This window comes from Triturus cristatus, chromosome 2_2 (genome assembly GCF_964204655.1).
Source record: "Triturus cristatus chromosome 2_2, aTriCri1.1, whole genome shotgun sequence".
Classification (NCBI taxonomy): Eukaryota; Metazoa; Chordata; class Amphibia; order Caudata; family Salamandridae; genus Triturus; species Triturus cristatus.
In genome coordinates, this window is record NC_140582.1 from 1,016,987,439 (window position 1) to 1,017,005,740 (window position 18,302).

Here is an 18,302-nt window from a genome sequence, read left to right on the forward strand (position 1 = left end):
GATTTGAGACTTAGATTTTTTGAGCCATCCTTTAATAGGAAGATATGTAGACTAGATTCATTCATGCATAGACAACAAAACCTGCGACTCTACTCTGAACATCAAATGTTACTGGTAATCTTTTGTATTGCTGTGACTGAATAGGTTGTTTGCCTTATACGGGTCCGCCTTAATTTCTTCCACAGGCTCGGACTGTCTGCGGCTATTCTGTATTTCTACAGCATGTTTATCTGAACTTTATTTTAAATTTGTAATAAACTTTCTCAACTAATAGCTACAGATTCCTGGTCTTCATCGTGTAGCCAAATGGGCTGCACTATTAATTGAATTTAATTGATGTAAATTTTAACTCCCATCAACTCTCTGTCAGAGAAAAAGGTCAGTTGGAGGACCAATGATAAGCAAGCGGTCCAAGAAACACTGGATCACATAAAAAAGCATTATATATATAGTATATGTTGCATTGTGACAGATGCTTGAGGACTAAGGGAATAATCAGAATCATACAACAACCTTGACACAATGTCCATTTTAAAAATTGTGGAATATCGAATTCTATGGATTGTCCCCAATCAAAATACATTTACCTAAAGTGAACCATGAATTTACCCTACTTAATTCAGATATTTCACTTAAGCCAATTTGCATAATTTCAGATTTGAAACTTCCACAAGTTACACTTTAAGCCACCAAACTGCTCTCTGTGAAGGCATGAATTCACTTTCATATGTACACAAATTTGCCCATGAGTCAGTAAACTGTATCATATGAGCATTCCATTTTCCAATAAGATTGTGCCAAGTGAGCAATAGTCGTACTTCATACAAGACATACGATTGGCAACAAATTAGGGGTGAATTTGTTTTACTCTAACCACTAGGTCAATCTCATGTGAGCTATGCCTATTTCAAGCAACAACTCCTTTAGTAAATAGAGCTTCAAAAGTAACTAAGAAAATCAAATAATGGCATGTGGCTGAAGTAACCTAAAGACTAAACTTCAAATGATGGAATAGATGCCAGGCAAATATTCTGAAAGAGCACTCCACTACACAATGCAAAACATGTCTGAAGGTAGAATATTGGTACTACAATTATAGGTTCCTACCCTTGGCCTACAATCTTCCTCCTCTATCTTATTACCTACCGTTTCTTCTTTATTTTCCTCTCCCCATGCTCCTCCTTCATTCCACTTTTATTTGTGGGTCCCCTGATCCGTACATATATCACTTCTCTAAATCCTTTCATACCCTCCTTATTCCCCATACAGTACAAACAGTCTTGTAGCATTGAACCAAGCAAGAAAAAGAGATTCAAAAACTGTTTTCTAACTGGGATTCAGCCAGTGGGTCAATATTTTCTTCTTTTGTAAACTGTTAAAAACTATGTTTATTAAAAAACTTTTTTTACCATTTTGTCTTTATACTATTTTTCCAGCTAAATGAGTTTTTTATTATTTTGGTTCTCAGAAAAGGGTTTCTATTATTATGTTTAGAGTCTAACGTTATAGAGCGACAAAAATACACTAATAAACAAGTGAATAAAACACAGTAATGTGCATGTACATGAGTGGTTTAATTAGCTACAGTATGATAACGGATTGTCAGATCTTTTCATTTGTGCCAATCAGGACAAATAGACGGATCAACTGTTTATTTACGTTCAAGTGGCCTAACTTCATATCCTACAACATAAGATTTTCAATGAAGTAGTAGTCTGTATACCGACAAAACAGGAGGTGAAAATCACCTCACCTGTTCACAAGGTCCTGAGGTAAAAAATTGAGAGTTGTGTTTACAGAAAAGAAGGATCACATAGGGAACTAGAGAGGCAGGTAGATCCTTGTTATAAAAAGAATAAAGAATTAACCAATTGAAAGAATGCCTTCATTAGAGAAGACCTGGGACAAGATTAAGTTAGTAAAAGTTTAGAAAATGCATAATTTCACCTGATGATACATTTGAGGCTGTGCATTTAACAGTCAACAAGGGTAATGACTGGTGCACTTCTATCAGTGAGTGAAGCAGGGAGCCTCCTCCCACATATGATCTCTATGTGGCAGCTACCAGGTCTCCTAAACAAATTCTTTCAAGGGAGAGTCTTACCTAAAGAAGAAGGCAGGAAAATTGTCTGCAGAGGTTGAATTTTTGCTAGACTCCATTCACTTTAAAGCAACAAAAAAGTTATACTTAAAGGGAGACAGAATAGAGCGGAAAGTTGCTAGTAAAAAGCCAACCTAGTAAAAAGCCAACCTAGTGAAAGAAATACTGTAGAAACCTGCACTGGAAGATGTGGATTTACACTGTGCTAACACGGTCCAGAGTGAGATGATGTTTGATACAACCACAGGGAACTGGTCATGGCTAAAAAAGGCTTAAATTGTGCAAGGGAACACTTTGGTTCTCATTACAAATGCCTACTATAATACCCGATATCCCCCCTCCGAAGTTACCATTACCAAGACTTCAGAGGGAGGAATAACAGGTATTATGAGATTTTCAGGGAATAACATGCAGAATCCAGCAGGTTTATCCCTTGTACTTTCAGGCTTGTGTTGTGTGATTAACATACTGTTGGGTTGGAAGTGGAATGTGGGGGCATGCTGCATTCCCTGCCTGGAACTCACGAGTGGGTCTTGGCGGCAGTTGCTGCCAGACTTTGGTCCTGACGGATGGATTAAAGAAGAGCTACTTACTCGACTGAGTCCTGCTTCTTTACAGTGGCAACGAGATGGTCTGAAAGCAGTTTTTAACTGATCAAGAAGGAAATTGTATAAGCCTGCCCTTTAAAACATCTCTATTGATGCAAGTAATGTGGGTCTTGGCGCTATCCTCATGCAGAAGAGACATGATGGCTCTGAAGAAACCATAGCTTTTGTATCAAGAACATTGCAAGGAGCTGAAGGCACATATTCGACCATAGAAAAAAAGGCTTTTGTGTTGTGGTGGGGTATGCAGCATTTCAGGAACTACTTGTCATTACAGACTGGAGTATTGTGGCTGGTGCAAAGAATTATGTGGCTGACTACTTGTCGAGGTTACCCTAAATAGAAAACGTGGCAGGTGGGAGATCAATCGAGGAATCGGAGATGGTGTGTGTAGTATGTTCTGTGGATGATGCAGTTAAGGGGGCGTTGTCGGAGCAGGAATGGTTGGACGCAGTATCGGATGACAAGGAGTTCAAGGCGGTGGCCTTGTTTCTGTAGGTTGGCCCAGTAGTAAGGATATGCCCACGGAATTGATTCCATACAGGAGACTCGGTGAGGAATTGTCCGTTGTAGAGGGGATCATGCGCAGGTGTGGTCAATTAGTGGTTCCTAGTTGAATGCAAAAGAAGGTTTTGGATCTAGGTCATAAGGGTCATCTTGGGATTCAGGCCCTCAAGTGGAGAGTAATAGATGATTGTTGGTGGCCAGGGGTGGATAGGGCTATTGAACATTATGTTTGGGATTGTTGTATGAGTGTTCTTAGTGACAAATCACAAATTACTTGCCCTTTCCTGATTAACCTGAACGTTGTAAAAATACTCCTTGGTGCAAACTTGCATTTGACATTGCAGGACCTTTTGGAGTTTCTGGTAGTTCACCTAAGTACGTTTTAGTCTTGGTAGACTATATGACAAAATGGCCAGAGGTGAAGTTTTGGATAGTGATAATGCTGACATTGTCATTAGATTTTTCAAGGAGGTGTTTCTCAGAGAAGGATTTCCTGAAGAATTGGTAACGGATAATGGGCCGCAATCGATGTCCAGGCAGATGGAAGGTTTTCTGAGAGAGAATGGCATCAGACATGTTCTCACTTCTCTTTACCACCCTCACAGTAATGGTTTAGAGGAACGTATTAACCATGTGATCAAAGATCAAAGATCACTTGCAATTGGCTCTTGTGAATGGTTTGCATTGGAAGGAGGCTATTGAGGACATATTGTGGGCAGTGAGGACCACACCACACATTAGCATGGGGGTTTCTCCATTTACGGTATTAACAGGCAGAATTGTAGGATCTAAACGAAACAAGTATTGGATGTCCAGGAAATCTGTTGACATGATTAAGATGAAAAGGGTGGTAGATGTGGTAACTGCGGTGCAGAAGAAGTATGGTACACTGAGATGGCAGTTGCAGTGTGTCTCCAATTTGCAAAGGTCACTGGGTGAGAGTCAAAAACCCTGGTTTTGTTCACAAGGGGTCTGCACCTGTTCGGGCGAAGGAGGTGAAAGATTGTGTGGTGGTACTAGAGAAGGGAAAAGTGTGGAATAAAAGTGCAGTTTCCGTGGTGCCTGAATCCAAAGCTGCCTATATGAATGGAAAATTGGGAGTACATGCAGACTCCAGCTAGGTTTACAAAAGTAAGAACTACTCCTGCCAAATGTAAAGATTATATTAGATGGTTGCTCGCTTTGTCCTGGTTATTCTCATTTCTCTATTCTTTTATTGGGTATGTTTTGGTTAATTTCTGTTGTTGTTTTCTGTTATGGTGTTTCATGCTTTTCTTGATTTTGTGAAGGAAGGGGGGTGTTTTGGGTTGGAAGTGGAATGTGGGGGCATGCTGCTTTCCCTGCATGGAACTCATGAGTGGGTGTGGGCCGCCGTTGCTGATGGCCGTTGGCCCTGACGGACGGATTAAAGAAGAGCTACTTACCCGACTGTGTCCTGCTTCTTTACACATACTCTGTTTTTTTCTGTAGTTTCCTTCTGATTGGTGCTCACTCAAAATCCTTTTTTCACTACTGCATTATGATTGTTTTAGCATGAAGGTATATAATATTCTACAGGGAATGCCTGGTTACTCAGGAGTATTATTATTAATATTAGAATCCACTATACATGACATGTTAAATAGTGACTAGTCAGAATTGTCTCAATAACGAGTTATATGAAACTTGATCTAAGACCAGAATGATTCCTAATAACCATGATTTTTTTGTTATAGGTCAGAGGTGTAAAAGGCGTTTTTTTGGCTAATCAGAAAAATGAAGGAAAAGTGACGACTCTAATAACATACAACAAAGGGCGTGATTGGGACTATCTGACTCCACCCAACCTTGATATGAATGGAAAAGCCACAAACTGCAAACCAGTAAGTATTACATTAAGAGTGTTATAGAGACTGTGAGGAGTCAATTGAACATAACTAAAGAGCACAGCTGTCCATCCTCTCAAAGTTCGGTAAATTCAGTACAATGAGTCTGTAGTAGTAACATCAGTTATTTACAGCACTGGGGGCAGATGTACTAAACACTGGTCACAAACTACTTTTTGGGAAATCAGAGGGTTTGCCAATGCCGACCCCTTTGTACATTTGACACTTAGAGGATTGAGATGTACAGAATGTAGCGCAATATGAAAAAAAATAAGTCGTTATTATTATTCATATAAAGACGACTTCTGAAGTATCACTTTGCTTATTTAGGACAATGTGGGTGAACAAGAGGGGTTGTTTGGTTTCCTAATAGACAATGCCATCGCTATGGATACATTTTGAATCTCTAAAGCTAGGTCTCTCGAGGAAGAGTATGTTCTAGAGTTTGGAGGACATATTGTGATATGTCTTTATGTTCTTTCTTATATCCACGTCACGCTGCCCCACAACATAATAATCAGCCTTTTTAACTGTCATGCATTCTTATAAATGTTCAATCTTGATCAAACATGTACTAGAAATAAACGATCTACTAAAGGATCTTAATATTGATATTTAGACCTGTATGAAAGACATGTTGACCTCTAATTTGGTTTTAGTGGTCCCTCTGGGCTATGATTAAATCAGTAAACAAAATCATGCTGCGATGTAATCATGTTTTGCAGTACACCTAGGAGGCATTTGGCCCCCTAGTTGGGAACCTGATGATGACCCATGCCACCAACTAGGTTGGTGGGTGAGGGTTCTTTAAAACACCTAATGGGTTTTTCTTCATTGAGACTACTCAATGTTAACAGGATGCTCGTTGATTGATATGTCATTGAGCTTGTTCTTTTTGTTTGTTACAATCTCTGATCAAATATGAGCTAGAAGTAAGCAGTCTACTAGAGGGTCGTAATATTGACATTGTCTTCATTGCAGAGACTTGTTTAAAAGACATGTTGACCTCTAATTTGGCTTCAGCAGTCCCTCTGTGCTATTCCATTAAATCAGTAATTCTCCTGATCCACACTAGATGGGAAGGAGTAGCAATAATTGATTAAAAATGATATTTCTATATCTTCATAAACTATTCATCCCCTCTCGTGGCAGACTACATGGCAGCAACAATTTTTCAGAATTCTAGAAGATGATGGGACTTGTAGGATCAGCAAAAACATTTATACCAACTTTACAAGGGTCTATTTCGTTAACTTATTTGCACTTAAGAAATATCCTTCTCTTTAGAGAATATGACATTCAGGTTGATATGGACTGCGATGCTGATGGCAGGGAACCTTTGAACATATGTGCAACATTCGACCTGGTTCAGTATGTCCAAATGCCTACCCATTTAGCAGGATATACCTTGATCATATTTATGCCTGGCAGAATCTAGTTATTTTTATTAGGTCTTTAGAAAAGCTACCATGGTCGTATTATATTAGTCTTTTTAGTTCAAGTCAGGCCTCGATCTATGCACACTAAGAACAGGGCTAACTTCCCCTGGAAAGAATGGTCCACACCTTATGTACATACATAGGATAAACTTTGCAAATCAACACAACAGACAAGGCATGAGGACAACACTCTTGATATAGAGTACTTTAATAGTTGGCTAACAAAGCTCTAGATGCTATTATTCCTATGAAGATTGAACACTCTTACAGGACTAGGTCTTCAGCCCTTTGGTATAAAGGTGACCTCACGGTAGTTAAAAGGGCATGCAAAAATCTTGAAAGAACATGGAGGCAATCGTATGACCAAGCAGCCAAGTTCCACTGCAAGAGCGAAAGTAAGATCTATGAAGTCCTTGTTTGGGATGCAAGCTCCAACTACTAACAAAATTGCATTTTACGTGCCAAAAATCCTACAAAAGAATTGGTTACGGTCTATAAGTCTCTTGCTACTTCCAAAACTAGTATCTCTGCACCCACTCACCCAAAACACTCAACAAGGCACCAACCACCCACCTAACCTGGGATATTGTGGAACAGCATACCTCTCTGCCATAAACCCACAAATCACACAACATATGAGGCAATTATAATGCAACTCATCTCTCTTTCTCATGGCTAGTTGGTGTTTATAGTTTACGTTGGTACACCTTGAGTCCCCCTTCTTTTCCTCTTTGCTTTTACCTTTGACTCTGGCTTTATTACCCTCCTGCTGTGGGGCGTATATACTAGTGCAACTTGCGGACTGTGGCATTGCCCTAAGTGTGAATATTTTGGGTCTTGTTGGGGCCCATGATGTCTCTGTTGCTGTGCTACTGACGTTGGGTGGGTAGAGAGTGAATACTTGATGTAACTGATGCACCTATGTTATGCAAACTCTTCATTCCTATCCCTCCCTCTTCTTTCTCTTTTCAGGGGACTGATAACACATTACTTTGCTCCAGTACAGACTTAACTTTAGTGTCATACTCCTCTATTTTAGCAAAGATGCAGTCTAATACTGGTTCTCCTCTTGATCCCTGTCTGGCCAAGATTTTAATACCATTGCCTCATCGGGTGCTTTAGCAATGACTTGCTTTAGTAATGAGCCAGGTACCAGATTTTAGGTAAGGCTGCTTTGGTTATTCCACTTCTGAAAAAACTTCTTTAGGTATTCTGATTTTGTCTGTTGATCTACCTCTCTACTGCCTTTCACTACGAAGATTTTAGAAAGTTGTATTAATTTCAACTATCACAATACATTGAACTTGATTCCTTTCTCAATACTTTTCAATTGGACTTTCACCCCACACTGAGTGCTGAAATCGTGTTAATTTTTGCTGTCAATAAAATTCATATGATAGTAGATGGCTTGGGTGTACTGATACTCCTCGATTTGTCTCCTGCCTTTACATGGTTCCTCATAAAATCAGACTGGAGAGGCTATCAATCACCAGCCTTGGTGGTAATGTTTCAGCTTGGTTCTTCTCTTTTCTTACCTTCTGATCACAGGCAGTTTTCTATCAGCTTTTCTGTGTTTCTTTAAATGTTTATCGGGCAGAATGCCACATGACTCTGCCTTAAGCCCCACCCTTTTCAATGTATATGTAGTACCCTTTGCCGATTTGATTGTCTCGTTCATCTTTTGATTTTACATAGATGATATGCAGATCCTTCTGTGGTTAGATGGAGACCACAGCTTTATTCATGATAAGTTTAAAAACTGCTTTGTTGCAGTCACTAACTAGATGAACAGCAAGTGCTGAACTCAGACATAACTGAAGTATTGCTGTGTGAACCTTGCTGTGGTTTCCTATTTTGTGGTCTAAGTCTCTGCGCACTTGCTCTCTTCCAGCTTCCAAGGCTTGCAAACCGGGTGTGATTTTTGACAGTAAGCTCTACTTTAAGGCCCATATCAATAAACTTACTTCATCTGATTTCTTTTGATTAGTTAGGGACTTAGGGAAAGTTTGCCGTTCATTCCGAGAGCCTCCAGGAAGCTTCTTATCGATGGCCTGATTATAAGTAGGTTATATTACTATAACATGTTATTCGTTGGGCTCTCTCCCTTTTTACTAAACAAAGTTCAGCTCCTGCAAAATGTGTCAGCCAGGCTTGTAAGAGACATTCACAAACAGGCCAGAATGGTTCTTGATTCAGGAGAGATGTTTCTTTCAGCTACATGACTCAGTTTTTCACTAAGTACATACCACCGAGAATGCTCTGCACTTCAACTGCTAGCTTGGTTTACCTTCCTAGGTTTCATGGATCTCATCTAGGAGGCTAATCCTTCTCTGTGTTGACTACTCCTGCTTGGAATCACTTGCACTATGCTATTCATGAGGAGTCTTATCTTTTTCAATTATGTAAACTTTAAAAAAACACCTCTTCCAAAAATTGCTTAGACGCACCAATTTTGTCACTTTTCTTCCTTTGCTGCATGCTGCTATCTTGCAGTTTATAGCAGCAGGACACCCTTGGTAATTAGCACGCTCTATATGAAACCAAAAAATCAAATAAAAATCATTGTTTCTTACGGTGAGCATCTTAATACTGATCATATTAAATCCAAGGCAAACATTCAAGAATATGATTTTTAAAAGATAATTTTGTCACCTGGAATAGGCAATGCAAATTGAAAAATGGGGACCATGGAATAGCTGAAACAACCAATAATTGGCCATCTTGTGAGCACTAGAAATTGGATAACCTATTCTGTGAGTCTTGAGAACTCGGCCTATCCTCACTGTCTTACTCCGAAAAAGTAGGTAAAATATCTACATATATCAGATTCAAGGCATAACTTACATGATTATATTAAAACACTATGTTTCCTGAGATGCTACAGCATTTTAGAGGATGGGCAATATGAGATTTTACCACATTCCAGAGACTTATAGAATGGAGTATAGACTGATAAATGAATCTTATTCAATCCAGTTGTATATTTAGGTTGGGCTCTGTATACTTCCCCATTGGTGGCAGAAAAGACTGAAGTAGGATTGGGTTTCTGCCTAGTGGTGAAAGCGGTTTGTGGTCTGTTTGGAGTTCAAACCTCCTACCTATACATAAGACCTACATTTTCAGTGGGCCAGCAACATTCTAATAATTCCTTCTCAATGACTGAACAGGTTAGTTCTGGTTAAAGAAGTACTCTGGACACATAGGGGTCCATTAGGATGGCGGGTGGACTTTAGTCTGCCCGCCATCCTCGCGGTGCTGGGACTGGCTGCCAGACGTGCGGCGGTCCCACACCGCTAATTTGTATGCGACTGCCACCCTGGTGGTCACATTCCGCATTTCCAACATTACGGCGGATGCTGCTGTAAGCATTACCCTCCGCAATGGTGAAAAGGCATGTTGTGCATTGCCATGCACAAGGTGGCAGGCACCGCGTGGTGCCTGCCACCTTGTGCATGACAATGTGGGGGGTACCATAGGTACCCCCCAAGTGCAGCCCCCCACCCCCTACCTCCCAAGGGGCCCGCAACGGCCCCTCGACGTGAATCAACGCCAGCCTTTCCATCGCAGCATCGGCGCCATAGAACGGCCTTGATTCACACCCATCCTAATATGGATGGCGGTGCCTGCTAGGCACAGCCACCATATTGAGTCCCAATTCCACCCGGTCAGCAATCGGAACAATTGCCGACCGGCGGAAAAGTGGCGGACGCACTTTGCGTCTGCCGCGATACACCCCGCTATAATAATATGGCTGGGGTAAATCAGGTTGAAATGGCGGGCGGATCGGCGACGATCTGCCCACCATCATAATCACCCCCTTAATGTTGAAAAATGATTCATTAGTTGCGTGGCCTGCACAAGTAATGGGTACCAAACACCTCATTGTAGTGCTTGACTCTCATAGGGTAGTGTTGCAGAGCAGTCCAAGGCCTACTCGAGGGAGGTGGTGTGGGCTAGTAACCACCATTTGCAGATACACAATAATAACACTCAATAAATGATTGTCCAGTCTATGTTTTTTCTTTGAAAAAAGGAAAAGGAAAAGTACATTTATTACACACACACTACTCAATACTATGCAGCACTTTACAAATATACACAAGCTGATGGAATCACCTTTGGATGACATTGCATAAACATTCTTAGCCCTCCCTCAACAAGGGGGTCTAGTACCTCAACTGACATATCTAAACATTATCTTGCCACTAAATGTCAAGGGTTGAACATAACTTGGAGTCAGAGCACTTAATACTGGCACCAAGGCGAGTGGCTGTCCACCTCATTATTTCAACAAGCATTTCACCATCGAAATAAATGCAATAATTACATATAACCGTGACTAAGGACACTTAATGCTGGTAATAAAGCATGTATACTTTGATTTCGAGTGGCTGTCTGTCTCATCATTGAAATAAAGCATTAGCAAGAATCAATGTCTAAGCGTGTCTGGGAGTGTGGTATACTCATCATAACTGTCAACATGAATAATGCAATTTACTCACAATTATAGTTAGAGTACTGTGCAATTATAATCATTCATCTAGAAGGTGCTTGCAACATACACTTTGAAAAACTTACAGCATACAATACTGCATTTTAAACACAGTCCCTAAAGTACACTTCTTCTGTAAACACTACACAGGTAATTACAGCCTTTCACCCCTAGAGGATGTAAATCCAAAATGAAACCTCGCATTGAGCAATGTTTGGTCACAAACGTTGCAACTGTAATTCTTACCCCCAGAGGGGAGGTAGCACTACTTCTGTAGCTCCCGCCATATGGTAGCACCATTTTGGTGGTGGCTCCTGCTCTCCTGGGGTCACCAGAAGCCACAAGCTAGTCGTTTTAATATTTTCAATGCTGGCAAAATCATTGAATCCTCACAGGGCATTATGGGACGCTCCTCCGTACTTTCAGGGAATATCTGAGCAGTGGCTCTCACACTACATTGTAGAGAGCCGCGATTCTTTCCTGCTCTATTTTGGTGTCTTTCTGATGCAGTGCTGGTTTGGTCTCTAGTGCCTGGTCTGACCTGGGCACCACACGGGCCCTGGTCACATTGGAGAGCAGCTCAGGGAACCCACTGCTGGCATCTCTCACTGATTCCCTGCAAGGCCAGCACACTCACGTACTGCCACAGAGCTGTTACTTCAGTTTGATCTGTACACTCCTGCGAGTAGACGTGTGTGGTGCTGCCAGCCTTCCCGGGCCCAGGGATGGGGTCCTGGGCCCCCTCCTCAGAACCAAGGGAGTGCGACTGCGCTCCCTCGCACCAATCTTCTCCTTGTCTTTGGGGCCTAGGGATTGGGTCCTGGACCCCCACTTTCTCCCTGCAGTGGGGAAGCGTCGCAGCGCTTCCCTCACTTTTTTCTTTTCGGGTGCAGCCACTGGGGCCTGGGACCCCTCAGAGGATAAAAATTCATCTGGCAGCAGAGCTCCACTCGCTCGTGCCTGCTAGTTGGGGGTCAAAGGTCAGCAGAACTTCAAACAATGATAACTTGAGTCCCATTGGGCCGATTGTTACCACCTTGGAGCACTTTCTTCAGGCCTCCACAGGTGATGAAGTTTGCAGGGAGCTGGTTTCACTGGCTCCCTGCACCAGCCTTTTGCCTTGCTCTCTTTCTGGGCCTCTCTCCTCCCTGTGCAGAAGCTCAGTCTTTCCCCCAACTGATCCTCAGGAGATGTAAAGGGACTAGTGTCACTCGTCCTTGGGGAGCGACCCACTGGTCCTGGGGTCGATCAGAGACAGATTCCTTAGTCCAGGGGACAGTGCGGGGGTTCCTCCTTTCAATAATACATGGCTTCAGCCTCCAGTCCCAGTGTTCCTCAGACGAAGCGCATCCAAGAGAGAGCTCAACCCCCTGCGCAATACCTTTTAAGGGAGGGTGGGAGCTGCCAGCAGGGAGGCCCCTCCATCCTATCCTGAGGTGCCACATCACTTCTTCGCCCCTGTTTCAACCTTCCTACACAGGCTTCTGGGATACTTCAAGATGGCGTCACCCAGGAGTCACTTGCCACATGTGCTTTTTGGGTATCAGCTCCCCCTTTGCTGATATCACTGCCAGGGCCTTCTCCCAGCAAATCTGCAAATTAGCCCTTCATTTGGTTTGGCTCCAGAGGTCTGGTCTCCCTCCTTTGTTGAGTGGCCTGGGGCAGGTACTCTTATTGGCTCAGGGTGACAGCTGGCTGATTGATGCAGAACAATTTTGCCCATTCCCTTCCTTCTGGAAAGTTGACCTAAGCACTGTCAAATGTATGCTTTGATGGGCAAGGCCTTTGTTCCTGCAGCTGGGGAGAAAAGTAATAATCCCAGCCAAGCATGTTCACAAAAGGCCTGGGCTCTGATCCTGAGCTGAGTCAGAGAAATATGACATTCCTGGATGACGTATAAGCTGTACCGATATGTTTTTGAGCTTCACATAATTGTTCTTTTTACACAGGTTACAGTGTACATTGGTTCGATACTGCAGTCTGTGACCCCCAGGGAACTGGAGCTGTGCCCTAAAGCAGCCTTTCCCATGGAGTATAATGGAGTGTCACTACAGTCAAAGACAGTAAAAGCACACTGACTTTCCCTACATGTGTACCTCCTATTAAAAGCCCTATTCCAGGTCAACACACAACTCTGCATAGCCCCTTCTGCACCAGGCTATCTGTATGCAGTTCTTGGGCTGCGCACAATAAGTGTCTCCGACATGCAGCACTCATGTGTGCACACGTATGTGCACATGTGCCCACATGTAACCAGCCTAGTGCCCCTTGCCCTGGCTGCATCAAAGCAGGCTTATCTCACAAGGCTGACATTGATGGTAAACATGTGCAGTTCGTTTTACCATGAGTTTACCTTGGGTGAGTCCCAGGTTATTAGGCTCTCCCACAGTAAAAAGACAGAAAACAGGTGATAAAAAAAAGCAAAATATCCAGGCGAATTAGATGGTCAGACCAACCTTCTCACCCATAGCTTATGGTGACTACCCCACACATAGTTTTCTTGGTCAACACTGCACTTAGCCCATACTTGTTGGCATCCACTGTAATGGTGCACAGAAAATCTGGATCATATGAATGCAACGCTCTCACACTCGTCATCTCTGTTTTTTCTGTTTCAAAAGTCTCTTGACAGCCATCATCCCACACAAACGGTACACTTTTTTTGAGCATATTAGTAAGATTTCACATCTTGGAAGCATATCCAGGACTGTATCTGGAAGAGAAATCACATCTCCCAATAAAAGAGTGTAGCTCATCTTTGTTCTTCGGTTTTGGATAATCCACCACTGCTTTAACCAGGCCAGGTATCTGGTAAATACACTCCCCAGACATGCTGTGACCCAGAAAATCCACTTTTTCTTTCCAAAATTGACACTTCTCCTTCTTAACCATTACCCTTTTCGCTGCAAAAATGCAGAGAACCTTTCATAATATTTCATCGTGATCTTTGCACTGTTTGGCATATACCAGCACAATATCCTGAAACACTATGACCCCTTCATGTTTCCCAAAAACTGATGCATGCTATGCTGAAAAACCGAGGCAGAAGAGACCAGCCCAATTGGCATGCGACAAAACTGGTATGTGCCACAAGGTGAACTAAACACTGTGCAATGCCTCAAAATTTCCTCCAATACCACTTGATGAGGCCAAATTGATTTTAGAAAACCATTCAGCCTCTAACAGCTCACCTAAAAGGTTGTTGATCTTAGGCAATGGATGCGAATCTACCCATAATTCCTTGTTGAGATTTCTTAAATCTACACAAACTCGTATGTCCCCATTATGCTTTCTAACCACAACCAAAGGGGATAATCCCAAACTAGATTCCACTAGTTATATCACCCCTTTGCTTTGTAAACTGGCTGACTCCTTTTCTAAGTCATTCCTTGGACTGAATGGAACCACCCTGATCTTATGTTTGATCAGGATAGCACCATGTTCCACCTTTATTCTATGTATGAACCCTGTTATCTTGAATGAATGAAACACAGAAGGAAAATCATGTTCAATAATGTCTGAAGGTGGTACCTCTTTAACCACTAGAACTTGATCACTAGTACCAGGTCTAAGCAGCAATACAAACAGACCTTTAAGGTACCCTCCTAAAATATGTAGCCCCTTTTTTAACCACATACACGTTTTCTAGTATTCAGTGACCTTTGAACTCCATAATATCCTCAATAAACACTTCCAGCTCTAACTTCCTTCCCTACAGAACTTGGAGGCTATCATCATAATTATTGCACCTGAATCAACTAATAGGTGTACACGTTTGTCTCCAACTAGTACTTCTATGTGGGAATCGCCAGACTTATCAAGGTCTGCCATCACCACATTGTCTTCTGTAATAACTAGTTGGCAGCTCTGGAAGTTGTTTGAAAACCTCCCTTCCTTCAAAACCCAGGGAATGTAGCAGTAGATATTTCTTTCTCTTCACCCTAAAATGTGATGCCTCAATCATTCAAAAATACTTCTCAAATGCATCAAACCACTAGTTCCATGGGATAGCTGAGTTGCCCAGTGATTTCAAAAATGGTTGTGGTGGATTTACTGATTGAATATTTGGTCAGAATCAACATATGTTGGACAGCCGTAATACTCCAGTTGCACACTCTAATACCCTGTCAGTGTGCAAAACTAACAAAAAAAGTATGTACTTTGATTCACAGCTTTGTTCATAGGCATACTAAAGAGTAGTCAATAGCCTAGACTAGTGTGACTACACCATAGTCAATAGATTAGACAGGTATCTGTGTCATCAATGTTCCTTCAGTTCCAAGAAACATGCAGAAGAACTGGTTTTAAGTGCTAGTAAACAAAATACATAAACAATTCACCAAGGGCAGAAACGTTGTATGAACGCTGCTCCAACACAAACTGCTTAGCCTTGCTGTTGAACCACCGGGGCTGACGAGTCATCAGCTTGCTCCAGGATGTATGGAAAGGACCATTCCACAATGTCTGTCAACAATTTGTTATATTCGACCAATGTGTATGCAGCAAACAGTTCTAAAATGGCTGCCAGCAATTATTGTGATTTGCCTGCTGCAAATGTTTGCAGAGGACAGTTCCAAAATGGCTGCCAGCAGTTTGTTATATTCGACCAAGATGTATGTATCAAACTGTTCCAAAATGGCTGCCAGCACTTATTGTTATTTGCCTGTTCCAAGATGCCTGCGCACAATAACTGCTTCAAGGGCATACACTCTGTTAGTCCTGTCAGCCTTAGGGCCGTCTTCCCCCAATTTTTTGCCTTCCTCCTCCATCTTTCTGATCTAATTTTTGATAGCATTAGGACTATGCACACTGTACTACTGCTAACCCATGCTAAAATGCATGGGCTCACTCCCTAAAATATGATAACATTGGCTTTACCTCAATCAGCATATTTAATTTACTTGTAAGACTCTAGTAAAGGGACAGCATTGATTGTGCCACCCACTTAAGTAGCCCTTTAAACATGTGTTAGACTTGCCATTGCAGCCTGTGTGTGTAGTTTTACTCTGAAAATGCCACTTTTAGAAAGTTGGCATTTTCTTCCCTTAGCCTGTAGTCTGTCACTGGTCACATGACTGGGTGTAGCTGACAACTGGACTTTGTGTATTCCTCCTACACAGCCACTCAATGGGTGCTTAAGTGTGCCTGGATAGGCCATCACTGACAGGATGGGTGTGAGAAGCTGGGCACTGCCCCACTTAAACCTGAATAGCACGTGTCCTTCTTCCACACAAAGGGCTGTCTACCCCTTGTAATTAGTCTGTAGCCAGGGCAGAGAAGTCAGGATGCCTGGGGAAATCAAAGGGAGACCTCTAGAAGCTTCTCACCCACTTTAAAGGCACAACTGGGTATAAATACTGGACCTCAGACACAAGCACTTCAGTATACTTCTGGACCTGTTGATACTCTTCCAGGAAGAAGTACTGCTGCTCTGATCAAACACTGCCACTCCGCTGGACTGTTTCTCTAAAGGAACTGCTGCCAGCCTCAACAACAAAGCCAGATTCCGCATCACAGCCTTACAGATTTTTGATACTGACGCATCGCCCTGACTGTGCGAGCATCCTAAACGCCAGACTTTGCAACACAAGCCCTGCAAGCAGGATTCTCAACAACGATGCAGGCCCTCTTATCGCAGCCTAATTGCACCTAGAACCGATTCATCGCTCCAGCTGTGCGACTCAACAACTTTGCCGCGGATCCACGCAATGCTCCACAAACCAGTACTGAAGCTACTTTGTTTAGTGGGCCTAACGGGCTCCCTGTAGCCGGTCTGCTCTTCACTGCAGTTCTACTGAACTTGTTTCTTTATCCCGAGTCGGTGTGACCAGATATCCAAAGCTGACACTTTGTGCTTCTTGGTGCTATTTTCAACCAAATCTTTAAAATGTAATATCTCCAGTTCTACTAATTGGATTTTTGTCATGTTGGTCTTGTTTTATTTGTTAAATGTTGCTCTCTCTTTCTAATGTGGTGTGGGACCCTTTTTGTGTGGTGTTTCTACTGTTTGAAGTATTGGACAAATACTTTACACATGGCCTCTAAGTTAAGCCTGACTGTTTTGTGCCAAGTTACCAGGGGGTTGCGTACAGGTTCATTTAGGGGTGGCTTGTGCCTTACCCTGTCTAGGATTATGGTTGATGCTTGGCCATGGCTCACACCATAGTCAACCAATAATCCAATTACTTACACCCTTCAATGCTGATATCCTAGTTGCACTATATGGAACAGTTCTATCCATCCTAACTATTTCTTTAACCATCCCACCCATTGCTCATTGCACAATAAATGTATTCTACCGTCCTCCTATTACATCGAATCTATTGCATTGAGGGTAGCCTATGGTAGAGTAATGCTGTTCTGACAAGTAAAATGCCGCCCTCTCTCTCTAGTAACTTCCTATCTCATGAGAAGCGAATTGGACACTATTGTCCTCCAAAGTCTTCGCTGATAAACCCTCCCTAAAAACTACTCAAAGAAATCCAAAACAACACTCATCTTGGGATCTCCAATAAGCTTGACTTGTCACCGTCTTGTCAGATAATCTACCACCACCAGTACATGCTTATGCCTTTCAGAGAAGATTTTTAAATCCCTGAAAAAATCTACTCTAGTCATCCACTAAGCTTTTTCCACACCCTCCACTGTTTGAATTGATTGACAAATGCCTGTTGGTCATTTCACAAATACAGTAGAGTACTGTAGTAGCCCTCATAGTTTTACACTTCCTTATTTTGCTTTGGCCACCAGAAATCTTCTTTCATAACTGTCTTCATCATCACTATTGCCATGTATCCTCTGTGTGCTACCTTTCCCTGCAAACTCAACAGTAGAACCAATATCTCACCTTTTTACCAATAACACAGCTTGCTCAGATAATTCTTCTGCTATTTTCGAGTAATACTGTAACTCTGGGTCTAAAGTAATTTCTCTGTGCCATCCACTCATAACTGTGCCCATTTTTGCATTCTCGCATATAATCAGTAAACACACACATACAAACCCATTTTTTCACCACACTACACACACCCATACTATAAAACAAGATACCAACTTTCCTTCTCCTTTATCTATTTCAGAAGGGATCATTTAAAGACAAACAGCGGTGCAATTACTCCAGTGCCACATACTTAACGGAATCATTGTACTTTAAGACCTTACGTGGAAATCTCGCAAACCTGGGTCTTGAACTATTTATCCACCTAAAGCGCCACAGGCTGTCTTCAGAACAAATGATCGCCCCCATAAATATGACTGGAAATTCATCACACCCCACATTTCCTTTTCAATTAC

At 42.2% G+C, this 18,302-nt stretch overlaps 1 protein-coding gene across 5 annotated transcripts in view; it reads left to right on the forward strand.

Annotated features, from left to right (window-relative positions):
• Nucleotides 1–18,302, forward strand: part of SORCS2 (sortilin related VPS10 domain containing receptor 2) — a 2,262,720-nt gene that overhangs the window by 1,821,500 nt on the left and 422,918 nt on the right. For all 5 annotated transcript variants that reach the window (XM_085642460.1, XM_085642463.1, XM_085642464.1 and 2 more), the window contains exon 10: nucleotides 4,929–5,075. In XM_085642460.1, the coding sequence (XP_085498586.1) occupies nucleotides 4,929–5,075 (147 nt within the window). The remainder of the gene's footprint in view (nucleotides 1–4,928; nucleotides 5,076–18,302) is intronic.